The sequence below is a fragment of the Typopeltis vanoorti genome, chromosome 13 (genome assembly GCF_054136105.1).
Source record: "Typopeltis vanoorti isolate ZY-2024b chromosome 13, IOZ_Tvanoo_1.0, whole genome shotgun sequence".
Classification (NCBI taxonomy): Eukaryota; Metazoa; Arthropoda; class Arachnida; order Uropygi; family Thelyphonidae; genus Typopeltis; species Typopeltis vanoorti.
This window is the reverse complement of record NC_143561.1, coordinates 35,233,689-35,249,632: the sequence shown is the minus strand read 5'-3', so window position 1 is coordinate 35,249,632 and position 15,944 is coordinate 35,233,689. Positions and strand designations below refer to the sequence as shown.

At 36.8% G+C, this 15,944-nt stretch overlaps 1 protein-coding gene across 1 annotated transcript in view; it reads right to left on the bottom strand.

Moving 5' to 3' along the window:
• Positions 1–15,944, bottom strand: part of LOC150100045 (ATP-dependent translocase ABCB1-like) — a 280,795-nt gene that overhangs the window by 68,663 nt on the left and 196,188 nt on the right. The window contains exon 21 of the mRNA XM_090403288.1: positions 2,577–2,780. Coding sequence (XP_090259414.1) covers positions 2,577–2,780 — 204 coding nt within the window. The remainder of the gene's footprint in view (positions 1–2,576; positions 2,781–15,944) is intronic.

Genomic DNA, 15,944 nt, shown 5'->3' with positions numbered 1-15,944 from the left:
TTGTCAACATTAAGCAATATAGGTAATAAATTATCTACCTAAAAATATAATAAAGAAACATACTGTTTATATTTGGGAAAAAAAAAGAGACACAGGTTTGAAGCTCATTTGTGATGAAACTTGATTAACTTTGCTTTTGTGTCTGGTGAATACCACATGCAACTTTTTTTTTTAATTTTTGGTAAGAAATTACTAGTTTCATACAACATTTTCATGTACTTCAGATTAAAAAAAAAACTAGAAAAAATAGAGGCATTCACAGACGGATTTCTGAATTAACAACTGTCATTGTTCAAATTACACTTGAGCAAGATGTTGAATATTGTAGCAAGATGTCAGATGCATGGCTCATTGTTGCAGGTGTGCTGTATAACTTCTCTCATAGCCTAATTCATTAATAAGCAGTTTCTTATATAGTAGTGGTTGAAAGGCAATTTTTAAGTTGTATAACAGTTATTAATAAGCAGGTCTTTTATATATGCTGCCCACGATTTAAGATAAGACCATGGTTCTTATTACACTGAGTAGGATGCCATATCATTTCACCTGCTACTTTAAATTTATATATGGCAGTTTAGTGGGTTGCCAGTTTACTCTGCATTTTGCTTTGATGGTGTGACTTGCTAGTCTTGATTTATGTGCCCATTTTATCTTCATGTCTAATGTAAAATATGCCACAAGTGCAGAAGAATTTTGAATGCTCCTGATCGTTTAAGAGGTGGTAAGGTTGTTTCAATGATCTTATCATCATGGATATTTTTTGTAATGGTTGAAAGGCAATTTTTAAGTTGTATAGTTTTAAAACTTTACAGATAAAACTTGCAATTTTATCTGTAATATACTAAAGTTAACAAAAACAGCACCTTTGTATTCTCGGTGTTGTATATGCTCTGTATGCTCTTGATGTTGTATATGATATTAATAGTTCTAAGACTGTATCATCATTTTTTAGGAGAATGTCCTTAGGATATGTTATATCTTTTTTATTATCATCACTGGATATTATAATGGTTCTGTCTTTGAGAATTTTGATAATGCCTCTTTTTTGCAATAGTGGTGCGATGTGACTTATAGATATCATCTACTATTTTTTGTATGCTTCAAATGAAACATTGCCATGATTTTCTACTAAAATTCAACAGAGAATTCAAAAGTTATGTAAAAAGATTTAAAGAACTGGGCAAAATGATATGGAATTCTACTCAATGTAATAAAAAAATCAAAAAAGCAATATAGATAGTAATCGATGGGAATTTTGGACAATTCTTTCTTTTGAAAGAGATTAAATGACTATGGATAGCATATTATTATTATTATTATTATTCAGTCCTCTATTGGAGTCAAAAGATTCATCGTGGGTGGTCCTTTCTAAGAACACAAATCTATCAAGAATCATCGAGGAAGGTCCCTCCTAGGAAACACAAAGTCTATCATACCACTCCTTAAACGCAATAACCATTCTCGCCCTCACAACTCTATCAGGCAATGCATTCCATGGTTCACCCACCCTCCATGCAAAGAAACCACTCCTCACCCTCTTTCTCACAGTTTCCTTTCGTAACTTCCTGGGATGGCCCCTTGTCATGACTCCTTCCTGCTGTTCAACCAAGCGAAAGAACTCCCCCAGTGTCAACCCTGAAACCACCTCTCAACAGTTTAAAAGTCTCAATCATACCTCTCCTTCTTTTATCCACCAAACTCTGCAGTCCACACTCCCTCAGCTGATCCTCATAACTAACATTGTACAGTCCTGACACCATCTTTGTTATCTGCCTTTGTACCCTTTCCACAGTTAATTTATCCCCTTCAAATCCTGGGGACTAGATCTGAGAACAATAGTCTAAGTGTGGTCTGATCAGAGTCTTATACAACGGAATGATAACCCTTTTATCTCTGCAGGTCGGTGTCCTTCTCATTATTGCAGCAATCCTCTGTGTTACCTTCACTACCTTTGCAATATGTCCCCTAAATTTCAGGTTTCTATCAATCATCAAAAATAAATATATCAAAAATAAAATATCAATCAAAATATATATAAAAATCAAATATATATCAAAAACCTGCATATTAATGCATTAGGTTATGAGAGGAGTTATACAGCACACTGCAAAAATGAGTCATGTGTTTGTCACCTCACTACAATATTCAACATCTTGGTAAAGTTTAATTTGAATAATTATAGTTATTAATTCAGAAATTATATGAAATTAGTAGTGTAAATAGTTACAAATGCATGGATATATCAAGCCATAGAAACCGTAACTAATTCTCTCCTTGCAAAAGAGACAAATTAATCCACAAATACAGGTATACTGCTACGGCTAGAATCAGAGTAAGTAACAAAAATCACTAAATCAGATCCAGAGAGGTGAAAAATTCTTTAGAGATAACATATTTATTGTAGCTTGCTTACTAACTTATTTTCTATTCACATCATAAAAAAATAATTATTGATAAACATTCCATCAATGGCTAGTTCCTAAATTTCATTATATATGAATAACATACTTTATTCAGATGAAAGCATATATATCAACTACTAAAACTACTTTGCTAGATAATTATTTGTCACACACCTTGGTGGATTCTTCTAATGAAGTTCTCTCAGATACTTTTTGACTGCTTATCATATAGCTTTCAATATACATAGCTAGAAGAATAAGTGGTACAAAAGATAAGACAACAAGTCCCAATTTCCATCCAAAATAAAATGCAATGACCATGGCAGCCAGAAGAGTAGCAATAGCTTGGAATACAGTAGACATGCGTGATCCTGTTGCCTAAATTACAAAAAGAAATTAAAAAAGGTCAGATACAAGAAAGAACTTGATAACAAAAACTATAAATACTCTGCAATATATATGTGCGTGTGTGCGTGTGTGTACGTGCGTGCTGCTTGGAAAGGCTGCAGTCACTGCAACAATAATACAGAGAATACTTTCCATTAGGCGTATGACAGTATTAGATGGGAATTTTGAACAATTCTTTCTTTTAAAAGAGATGAAATGACTATAAGCCGAGAGATAAAAAAAGAAACACTATTTTAATTTAAATAAACTACATAACTAGTTTCAGCTTCTTAGAAGACTTCTTCAGGTGCATAACATGAGGGAACCAAAAAACATTCCGAGAGAAAATCTATAAATTAAAGCGTTAACGTATTAACATTTGAAGAGATACACAGACTGGCTTCGAACATTAATATGTTAATGCTTTAGCGTATAGATTTTCTCTTGAAATGTTTGTTGGTAGTTCCCTCATGTTATGCACCTGAAGAAGTCTTCTAAGAAGACAAAAATAGTTGTGCAGTTTATTTAAATTAAAACAGTGTTTCTCTTTTTTATCTCTTGACTTATAGTTATCTCAGGCACAAACTTTGTTTGCATACACTTGGATAAAGGATTAAACTAAACTGATTATAGTCTAACCAAGTGATAAATAAACTTCTAATATCTTTTTAATACTCTGTTGTGAAAGTTAATTTATTGCAAAAATTAAATTCACTTTTCTTCGTCTCCACAAAGAGAATACAGAATTATGTTAATACATTTCATAAAATGTAATTGTTATGAAAACAGTTTGTAACTTTAGTTTATGTTCTAAAGTATCACTAAACTTCAGCAACATTTCATAATGGTGCTGGAGATAATGCATGGAGTTGGAAATTTTCAAGTTCAAGAAATGAACTACATTTCAGCCAGATATAAAGAAACTATCATTATTTTACTTTAATAAAGTGGAACTGTACAATAAAACTGTCTTTCTTACATGAAAGTTTATTTTACATACTGTTTTTGTCCTACCATATAAGGAGAACGCCATAATGCCATTGAGTTATACTGACAGTCTGAAGCTGGTACGTGCATGAACAAGTACTGAACCATCAATGAAGCTAAGTTAACAGCTGTTTGTTCATGTTGTTATGGAAACTGGAATGAGAATATGTTATGGAAACTGGAATGAGAACAGAATAGTTCTGTTTTTAGGAGAAAGAATTATAGGAATGTATTTGGAGACCAATATATTCATTCTTCCAACTTTGTTTTTTTTTACTAAGTAATTTAAGGAAATTACAATGTCACCAGGATATACATTAAAATAAATTTTAATAAACTCCAATATTTCGGCAACATCACGTTGCCATTTTCAAGAAACTTAAGAACAATCCATGTACATGCAGGCACAACAAACAGTAAATGAGGAAGAAGCAGGAAGTTATTATTTCTCCTAAAGTCCTGATGGTGTCCCCTAGTGGGCAATGTTGGTATTCTTGGGCGACTGGGCTGAGTGTCTTCTGATGTAGGTTTCCCAAATTTGAGGCAGTCTCATGCAGCCAAATTTGTCGAGGTTCGGATTGTTTCTTAGGGCTGAAGCTGATTCCATGAAAAGCCTTTCATACTTGTATTTACTATGGTGTGCTATCGTGGCTTTCTTCCACCGTATTCTATGGCAGGTATCTGGTGCATGGTCAGCAAGACCAGAGTGGCTGTACTGGTGAAACCAGATGTAGTCCTTGTGTTCTGAAATTCTGATATTGGCTGTCCTGCCTGTTTGGCCAAAGTAGGACAGCTTACAGCTGCAAGGGACCTGGTATACACCAGGTAGGTCTGGGGGGGGAGGGGGGAGGTTGGTCTTTAGTAGAGTGGATAAGGGATGCCAATTTTTTATATGGTCTGTAACAAGAAGTTAAGTCATGTTTTTTTAGGAATTTTGTAATTTTTTCTGAGGTGTCTCGGATATAGAGTATGGTGATGGATTTAGAGCAATCCTTGTTGTGAGGGGGGGGGGGGTTTGTGATTTACTGGTTTCAATATTTTTTGGATTTTTTTTTTTTTGGTGGGGGGTAGCCATTGGCTGAGAAAGTGTTGAGAATGTGGTTTAGTTCTGTGGTTAGGATATTGTCATTTGAACAGATAAGTTTAGCCCTGTTGTGTAGTGTCTTAATGACTCCATATTGTTGTGAGGAGGGGTGGTGGGATTGTTGGTGAATGTATCTGCCTGTATGGGTGGGTTTTCTATAGACTGAGAAAACCAAGGTTCCATCAGGCTGGTGGGTGACTAGTGTGTCCAAGAAATGAAGGCAGTTGTTTTTTTTCTTCTTTCAGGGTGAATTTGATTCTGGGGTGTTGGTTGTTTATAAGTGTTAGGAAGGAGAGGAGTGCATCGGAGCCATGTGGCCAAATAGCGAACACATCGTCTACATAGCGAAGCCAAATGGTTGGTTTTTGTGGGGCAGAGTTTAAGGCTTTCTCTTCAAAAGTCTCCATATAAAAGTTGGCCAAGGGTGGAGAGAGTGGAGAACCCATGGCTGTCCCCTCTATTTGTTTGCAGAATTTTCCTTGCCAAACAAAATAGCCCGAGTTCATAAACTGAAAAAGGGCTGTGATATTGGGAGGAAATTTAGCTTGGATTAGGGATTCTTTGGATTCTAAGGATTCTTTGAGTGGGACATTTGTGAATAAGGAGGAGACATCAAAACTGACCATTATTATATCAGTGTGTTTGAGTGTAAGGTTTTCTATGCTGCCAAATATTTAGCTAGTTTGTATGTGGGGGAATCAATGCCATCCACTATGGGACGTAATGGCACATTTTCCTTATGTATTTTTGGGAGTCCATAAATACGGGGGGGGGGGGGGGGTTATGGAGTTAAATGATTTTAATTTGTTAGTGATTTCCACAGGCCAAGAAGTGACTTTCTTAAGGAGCCTGTGGAGATATTATGATAAGAATTGAACGCTGGATACGACATCTTCCAAACCACGTCGCCAATGATATTAGACTGGATGTAGCTTGTGTTCTGACCAAAACTAAACCACCAAAAGCCAACATGCTCAGCAAGGAAATTAAATCTCTACTGGAATTAAAGAAAAACTAGAAAATAATAATCTCCAAAGCTGATAAAGGGAACACCACAGTATTGCTTAACCAAAAGGATTACACAGGTAAGCTGAAAGCTTTATTGTTAGATCGGGCTACTTACCTTCCTATTGAGTACAATCCCACCAACTCACAAATTAGAAAACTCCACAGCCTCCTTAAGAAGGTCACTTCTTGGCCTGTGGAAATCACTAACAAATTAAAAAAAAACCATTTAACTCCATACCCCCCCCCCCCTGTATTTATTGACTCCCAAAATCATCTACATAGCTTCGCTATGTAGATGATGTGTTCGCTATTTGGCCATGTGGCCAAATAGTGAACACATCATCTACAAAACTCTCATGCACTCCTCTCCTTCTTAACACATATAAACAACCAACATCCCAGAAACAAATTCACCCTGGAAGAAGAAAAAAAACAACTGCCTTCCTTTCTTAGACACACTAGTCACCCGCCAGCCTGATGGAACCTTGGTTTTCTCAGTCTATAGAAAACCCACCCATACAGGCAGATACATTCACCAACAATCCCACCACCCCTCCTCACAACAATATGGAGTCATTAAGACACTACACAACAGGGCTAAACTTATCTGTTCAAATGACAATGCCCTAACCATAGAACTAAACCACATTCTCAACACTTTCTCAGCCAATGGCTATCCCCCCCCCCCACCAAAAAAAAAAAATCCAAAAAATATTGAAACCAGTAAACCATAACCCCCTCCCCCTTCACAACAAGGATTACTCTAAATCCATCACCATACCCTATATCTGAGACACCTCGGAAAAAATTACAAAATTCCTAAAAAAACATGACTTAACTTCTTGTTACAGACCATATAAAAAATTGGCATCCCTTATCTGCTCTACTAAAGACCAACCTCCCCCCCCCCCCCCCCAGACCTACCTGGTGTATACCAGGTCCCTTGCAGCTGTAAGCTGTCCTACTTTGGCCAAACAGGCAGGACAGCCAATATCAGAATTTCAGAACACAAGGACTACATCTGGTTTCACCAGTACAGCCACTCTGGTCTTGCTGACCATGCACCAGATACCTGCCATAGAATACGGTGGAAGAAAGCCACGATAGCACACCATAGTAAATACAAGTATGAAAGGCTTTTCATGGAATCAGCTTCATCCCTAAAAAACAATCCGAACCTCGACAAATTTGGCTGCATGAGACTGCCTCAAATTTGGGAAACCTACATCAGAAGACACTCAGCCCAGTCGCCCAAGAATACCAACATTGCCCACTAGGGGACACCATTAGGATTTTAGGAGAAATAATAGCTTCCTGCTTCTTTCTCATTTACTGTTTGTTGTGCCTGCGTGCACATGTCTTGTTCTTAAGTTTCTTGAAAATGGCAAAGCGATGTTGCCGAAATATTGAAGTATATTAAAATTTATTTTAATGTATATCCTAGTGACATTGTAATTTCCTTAAATTATTTAGTATAAAAAATGCATAACCAACGTCTAAGCCTTTCCACGAGAATTCCAACTTTGTTAGAGGAACTGTATTGGAGGAAGTGGAGGAGGCAAGAGATCTGGGTGTGATGATTGACAGAAACCTGAAATTCAGGGAACATCTGCAAAGGTGGTGAAGGTTACCTAGAGGATTGCAATACAAGGAGGACTGCAATACAAGAAGGATGTTGACCTGCGGAGATAAAAAAAGTTGTCATTCCATTGTATAAAACCCTGATCAGACATCACTTGGACTATTGTGCTCAAATTTGGTTCCTAGGACTGTACAATGTTAGTTATGAGGATAGGCTGAGGGAATGTGAAGGGAATAGTTTGGTAGTTAGAAGGAGTGGTGATGTGATTGAGACTTGTAAAGTGTTGAGAGATAGTTAAAGGGTTCACACTGCAGAGTTATTTTATTTGGTGGAACAGGAGGAAGGAGCAAGGATAAGGGGCCATCCCTGGAATTTATGAAAGGAAGTTGTGAGCAAGAGGATAAAGGAGTGGTTTCTTTGTGTGGTGGTTGAGCAATGGAATGCATTACCTGATAGAGTGGTGAGAGCATGAACAGTCAATGAGTTCAAGGAGTGGTATGATAGACTTTGTGTTTTCTATGGTGGGCCTCCCATGATGAGTCTTGTGATTCCATGGAGATCTGACTCATCATCATAATAATAATTTATTCTTTCAAATAGTGTATGACAACCAGAAGATAAAAATCCAGAAGGCCTCTAATGTTGTTCTTGCTTTAAAGGAATAAACAGTAGCTCAAGTTTGGAAAGAAAAAATTTCAGTATTAGTTTGATCTAGCATTTGGTTCTGTAACTCTGCATTTGTTTCAGTTCTATCTACAGTTTCATCTCAACAGATGAAAATGAAGACAGAAAGTTTTGTTTTTCTTCTAAACAGTATTCTTCATGATAGCATATGTATAGCACAGGATGCTGAAGAAAACTATTGTTCAGACAAAGATAACAATTTACTCTAAGTATTTCTTCTTTGTGGATAAATTTCTGAAGCAGGGAAATTTTTCTGAAAACTGTTTACACCGAAGTCTACTGAAGTAGGACAAAATTCTTTATTTGCAAATAGTGTTAACTTTGAGACAGAGTGAGATTAATTTTAATTCAGAACTGATTGCAGTGAAAAGCTGCAGTTGTTAATCCTAGAGATGATTAGTAATTTGTTTCCTTCGTCTTTGCTAGAAGAATTTGTTTCATTTATGATATTAATTTGGTGAGAGAGGAAGTGTATCTCTCTTATGATTTTTATGTAAAGAATCATATTTTTATAGTTACTTTAAATAAACAATGTTTCATTTGTATTACATGTCTCTTGTCTTATTTTATGAGACTAAGATCACTGATAAAATTATCTACTTTCAAGGCAGATAATATATTGGAAAGGAATCAAAAATACTTAAATAATACTCATGGTATGGTCCTAACCTGGTTTTAATAGGTGCAGGAAAAACAATATATAAAAATTATTATTACTATTATTATTATTTTGTGACACCTCCAGGGAGGCCAATGACTCATCGAGGGAGGGCACCTACTTTACAACTCTCTGTTCACCAGCTACACCAATGTCATCTACCACCTACCACCACCACCACTTCCACAGACAATCACAAACATCCATGCCCATGATGGGATTCAAACCCACAGCCTTTTGACTGGAGAGTGGATACACTAACCACTCAGCCAACCAGGCCAATTTATTCATCTATAGACCAAAATTTTTGTAATGATGCTGAATTAAATATGGAAATGGATAAAAGATGAAACCAATTATGGAATAGACCACTCTTAATGATGAAATCATCTGAATAAATACATAATAAGGAATGAGAGAGAAATTGGCTAAAAAAATAGTAGTGTACAAGATGGTACCAAACTTAAAATTATTTTAACTTGCAGATGAGAAACTGAGGTATAAATAAAATAGTTGACCAAAGACTTGAGAATACAGATATGAAAATTCAAAGAAAAAATAGAGAAATGAACAGCTGGTACAATGTCAGAATTGTATTCAAAATCAAAATATTAAAAAGCAACTTGACATCAACAGCATTCAAGAAGAATGTGTAGTATGATCACTAAACAGAATGGGAGAAGAAACATGTTTATGCCATGATGGTAGGAAAAATGTCATGAGGAATACCACAATCTAGGTAGAATGATGCAATTAAAAGTACTTAAAATACCAAAATGTACAATTTGACTATATTGAATATCTGGCAATAACAGGTTAATGTGGGAAAAAAATGTGATAAATGTAAACATAATTATGTTGTGGAATGCCTGTAGGTAGGTTTCAATAGAGCCCTTTGGTTGGAAAGACCTGGGTTCAAATCCCATTTATGACATGAGGAATCGCATATCAAAAGCTTTTCAGTCAAAAGGTAGTTATCTAGTTGAGTACAGAGGTGGAGGGTTTTTTCTCCCAGAAACTCGGGTTTTTGTCCCTCAGAACAGTTCTAAAAACACACATATCTACAGATACAGAGATCCACTAACTGTGAGATGGAAGAGATTAGAGCCTCATCTTATCTTTTGATTGCACATTATGGATCTCGGGTAGGGATCCATAACAGTCAACCTCATGGATGGAGATGACACTTGACAGGACAGAATTATGTTTTACTATCTTATCCTGTACTCAAGAGTAGATACTCATTCATCACTCTCCAAGCAAAATATCATTCCCCTCAACCATGCTTGTAATATAATTTCAGGGTTAACCCTTTGTTCTCCTGTCTTGTCACATATTGTAAAATGTCTTTGGCATTTCCTCTATAAAATAAACTCCTTTGAGTAATTCGCGTTTCAATCATATGCTCTCATTTTTGCAGATCAACTACATTTTGTAACCTATAAATCTTTAGCCTATCTTCATAAGGACTACTTCACAGACAGTCACCATTATTTGGTCACTGGCCTCCAAATCCTCCAAATCTTCCAAGAAAATCAGCAAACAAATCTACGCATGGTAGTCCAGATGTGGGTCATGCATCAAAGCCATATCTTATGTGAGAGAAATAACAATTTTCTAATCTTTACTTGTCAGTGTTTCTTCACTATCCAAGTTTTTTTTATTTTTTATTTTATTTTACATTTTTGCATTATCTCTGAGCTTCAATTCCTGATCTACCACAAATCTCAAATTTCTAGCCTTGTTAATTTCTTTTATCCTCAAGGGCTCACTTCAGCAAGTGCAGGCTTGGCAAACCTGAGGTACCTGATGCTGGACCATGCCTTACTCCATGTAATATACATCTATTATATTATCTGTAGACTGGTCCATCCCCTTTTTTCTTTCCTTCTTTCTTCTCTTCTTCTCCCAATGCTATTAGAGTATTCGAGGGTTTAGGGGTGAATCTTTCATATTTTGTTATTTCATCTCATGTTTTCCACATGAGATCTTTATTACAAAGGGCCACTGCAACCCTACCACTTTCTTCTCGCAGCGACTTTACTCCCAAATGCTAATATGGTTGTGCTTTATAACACATCTCATGCTGCATCGGGTGTCATGCAGCATAATCAGAGCTGCATTCAGGATTTAGGCTGTTCGAGAAGTATATTACAATCTCCCACAAAAGTCAGTGATATACTGTGAATGAGCAACACAGAGAGGTATAGGATTAATCTTAGAAGGGAATTTTATGTAGGCACATGGAATGCTTGTGGTCTACAGATGGGTACTCTTAAGATTGTCTGTAAAGAGATATATAGGTATAAAATTGACATCCTGGGAATTATAAAGACCAGATGGAATGGAGAGAGAGTCACTTCAAAAGATGGGATGGTAAGTTGGTTGTTTGATGACTGAAATGGTAAGTTGGTGGTGATGACTGAAATCATTATCGGATAGCTGTGATACTGAAGACAGCTCAGGAAAGAAGTTTTCTTGGTGATAACCCTGCTAATGATAGGATACTTTCTATTAGACTTAAGGCTCAGCCTATAAATGTACCAATTGTGGTAGTTTATGCACCCCACATGGCCTGAAGAAGAGAGTAAGGAATTCCATGAAAACTTACAGACTGTGTTGGACTGCCTACCAAAGAGAGACATACTTGACATCTTAGGAAACTTAAATGCAAAAGTGGGAAAGAGTATAAGAGTTAGGCCAGAGTATGGCATGTTTGGTCTGGGTGAACGTAACACCCATGGTGAAAGAATCTGCTCATGAGAACAGATAAGTTGTTACCAATACATACTCCCAGAAACATCCACGACAGACCTATACTGATGTCTAACATTGATAGTTCAAAGTATCAGATTGATTACATCCTTGCTCTCCAGCAGTGGAAGACAAGCATCTCTGAGCTCCAGGACAAGCATACTCGTCCTGGAGCCTGTGGTACAGACCATCAGCTAGTAAGAGCCAAAGTAAGACTAAGGATCTGAAAATTTCCAAGTCAGACACATCCCTAGACTGGATGTTAGAGTAATTCCAGTGGATTCATATAAGAAACATCAACTCAGTTGGATGATTTTTTGAAGACCAATGAGGAGAACTCACCAGAAATGGTTTGGGAAAGAGTCAAGGTTATAATACAGGATATAGCCAAGGAGTATCTCATCCCAATAAAAAGAAAAAGAGACCCATGGATATTGGATTCAACATGGGAATCAAAAGAAGGAGGTTGGAAAAACAAAGAGACACAGGGACTGAAGAATATAAGAGATTACATAGAGAAGTCAGAAGAGCAATCAAGCAGGACAAGTAAAAGTTCCATGCCAATAAATGTGAAGAGATAGAGTTACAGATGAGGAGACACAAAGAGATAGAAAGAATACTGTGAGGAACTGTACAACAGAGTGGATAAAGAAAATTATAGGAGTCCTCTCCCCAGGAAAATTCTGATTTGGAACCTCCTTCACTTAGGCATGAAGTTGGAAAGAGCAGTTAAGCAGCTTAAGAGCAATAAGGCCCCAGATGCAGATGGAATCCCAGCAGGGTTAGTTAAGGCCACAGGGCTGGGGGGGGGGGGATAAGAGTGTTTCATAGATTGATTACAAGGATATGGGAGACAGGATCATGGCCTAGAGACTGAAAGAAGTCAGTTTTCATACCACCACCACATAAGAAGGGAGATATGAAGGCTTGCAAGAACTATACAGCTATTAGTTTAATATCTTATGCAAGCAAAATTTTATTGAAGATCATGCTAAATAGGATTGAGGACAAAGTTGAGGCAGAGATGCTTGAGGAACAAGCAAGTTTTAGCAAAGATCAGATCCTTTTGTCTTAGACAGATCATAGAAAAACATAAAGAAGACTCCCTCTGGTAATGTGTTTCTTAGACTACTCTAAAGCTTTTAACTGTACAGCGTGTGAAATTGTGGGAAGTAATGAAAAGAATGGATTTTCCTCAACACACTATCAGGTTGATAGCCAATTTGTACAGGAAGCAAGAAGCCACAGGAAGAACAGGTGTTGGATTGACTGATTGGTTTCAGGTTGGAAAAAGAGTTAGGCAAGGATGTTTATTTTTTCCTCACCTGTTTAGTATATATGCAGAGGACATCATGAGAGAAGCACTGGATAAGCTCAAGACAGGAATTAGGATAGGTGGTAGACTGATCAGTAATCTGAGGTATGCTGATGATACTGTACTGCTCTATAATGCCAAGAAAGAACTAGGACAAATTCTTGATAAGGTTAACAAGATCAGTAATACCAGAGGACTTCAACACAATCCTAGCAAGACAAAGATCATGGTTCTCAAAGAAAATACAAACAGGCAAGCTTTTGAGAAACAAGTGTACCTTTAATGGAGAAAAAAACTGAGGACCTCAGCAAGTTTGAGTATCTGGGATCCATTCTTAATGTGAAGAATTGCTGTTCAGAAGATTAAGAATGGCTAAAACAACAGTTAGAGAATTGTCTAAAATCTGGAAGGATGGATCTATCTATGCCTTTGGCTTTTTTCAACTCCCATGGAATCTTCTCTGTTTTGGGTCTCAGAACAGGGGAACATTTCACAGGAGTACAAAAAAATGTATGATAATCCAATCACACAAAGGTGGTGCAAAGACTGATGTGTCTATCAGCATTTTGGCCTATCAGTATATCTGGAGTGATAGTGAAGATTTTGGAAAAGTTGATAAGAGTGCATTCAGAAATGGGTTGACAGTGAATCCATACTTTGCAAAGAACAGCTTGGTTTAAACTAAGGAAAGGTCATGCCTGAGCACCTGCTGTTATGGCTGAGTTAGGCAAGAAGAATGGATAAGCCATGATACTTTTTTGAATTTGCTAAAGTTTTGGAGAGATGCAGCATGGAAGGCTGTTAAATAAGTCAGAGGATATGAGAATGGATTAAAATTTGTGGTGTATGGAAGGGGGGGGTCTGTAACATTAAGGTAATCAGTGGTGTACCAAAGGAATCAGTCCTCAGTCCTGTGTTATTCAATCTTTAAATCAATGACACTGTGAACAATTTGATAGGTGAAATAGCTGATTTGCTGATGATGCAATGATAGGCAAAAAAACTTGTAGAATGATTTGAATTAGGCTGGAACTGTGGGCATGTGATAATGACTATCAATTCAGTGTGTTAGTAAATATTAAGTTATGCACTTAGGTGTGATGAGATATCTGGAGGTATATTATATTCGTGGGATTATGCTTGAAGAAACTGATCAAGATAGGGATATTGCACTTTTAGTAGATAGGAGTTGTAGTTCAAGGGTTATGTAGCAAAGATTGCAATACAACTAAGAGGATAACTGCAATGCTGAAATGAATGCTGTCATGCAAGGATAAGGAGGTCATTTTTGTCTCTTTGCAAGGCTTTGCTATACCCTCATTGAGACTATTGTCTCAATGAGGGTACATCAAAGATACAGATCTGGTCTTCTGATTTCTGACATGATGCAGATACAGCAAAATAGAGTGCAAAGGAGAGTGTTAATAATGATATCTGGACCAGAGAATATAAATATGAGGACATACTTGTGGGCTGTAGACATAGCAAACAGAAAAAAGAGGGAATATATAATAGAGACCTATAAAATTCTGATAGGGCTATATAGTATACAATAGATGGATTTTTAATTTTATGGAGAGTGGAGAGAGGATGAAAGGGCATCAACATAAGTTCCAACTGAGAATGAATGCAGTCAAGAAAGAAATGACAGCTAGATTTTTCTCTCACAGAGAGGCTTGACTGGAATGAACTACCTTTGGAAGCTATGAGTGCAATGTTAGTAAATGTAAAGTTATGCAGAAGACAGGTATGACAACTGGTGTGGGAGACACATTGACTCCAGGAAGTCAATGTGTCCCTGACTCCCTGGAGGTCTCTGGTAATAACACCATTCTCATCCAACCATGCTTCACTAATATCAGCAATTCTCAGGCAAGTCAACTAAATCAATACAATTTCATCACTCTTGTTTTTGATATTACTGGTATTTGTAAACAAATGTAGACTCAATTATGGGTCAATCACCAGTCCTATCAGTGGAATACCATTGGTATTCTAGTGGGTGTGATGTGGCAAGGCAACATTATTAAAAATCAGTAAATTTGCATAAAAACTTATTTTATTAAGAAAAAAACTGTTCTACTTATACATCACTTTAACCCTTCATTCTGATATGTAAACACTATGTAAATTTGGAAGTGGGCAGACATTTTTTTTACTGTCTTTAATAATTTTTAACTTGATCTCATATTCTTGGTTTAAAAAAAATCTTCAATACTGTTTCAAGGTGTCTGGAAGGATAAAAATAAATGTCAGTTTAAAAAAAAATACACTGTGATCTAGAAACAACAAGGAATAACTAACTGCACTCCCTTTCTCAGCTGCAGGTAATTTACTGAATAGAACTAAGCTACCTGTACTGTTGAAAGCCAAGCCTACACACTTTTAATTCCTAAGTTCAGTGAGCATGAATGCTCCAGAAGCATGTCGCTCAGTCTCTACTCACCTTCAGCCATTAAAAATGCATGCAGATGCCTCATCAAGCTCTGCATAGAGAATAACTTTATAATTGTAACGGATCACAACTATTTAATTCAAATAAGTAACTGCTCAAAAATTATTTCTTCATGAATTATTTCTTCTTCATGACACACACCATGTATGACAGATGTGTGTCACACACCTTGCTCATCCGGAATATATGCCCGAGTCCTACCTATACAATCTCACAACTGTTTTCTTCTTGCTTATATTCTCCACTCACACTATATTTTAATCAGCTCCAATTACTCCTCTTCATATCAAGCCATTCTCCTGCCACTATTAAGTGTCATCACTCACTCACACACACACACACACACACACACACACACACACACACACACACACACACACACACACACACTTACTACTACTTCCAAAATCCATTCCCTTTTCTTTGTCTCTCTCAGATCCACCTCGAATCTCCCCATTTCACTGTCAATCTTGGTTATCCATTCTCTCAGATCTACTTCAAATCTCCCCATTTCACTGTCAATCTTGCATATCCATTCTCTCATTCTCATCTATTAGTGTTCTCACTGGTCTCATCTCACACTATTATGTTCTTCTTGTTCATTCAAAGACTTCTTCAGTCTTACAAA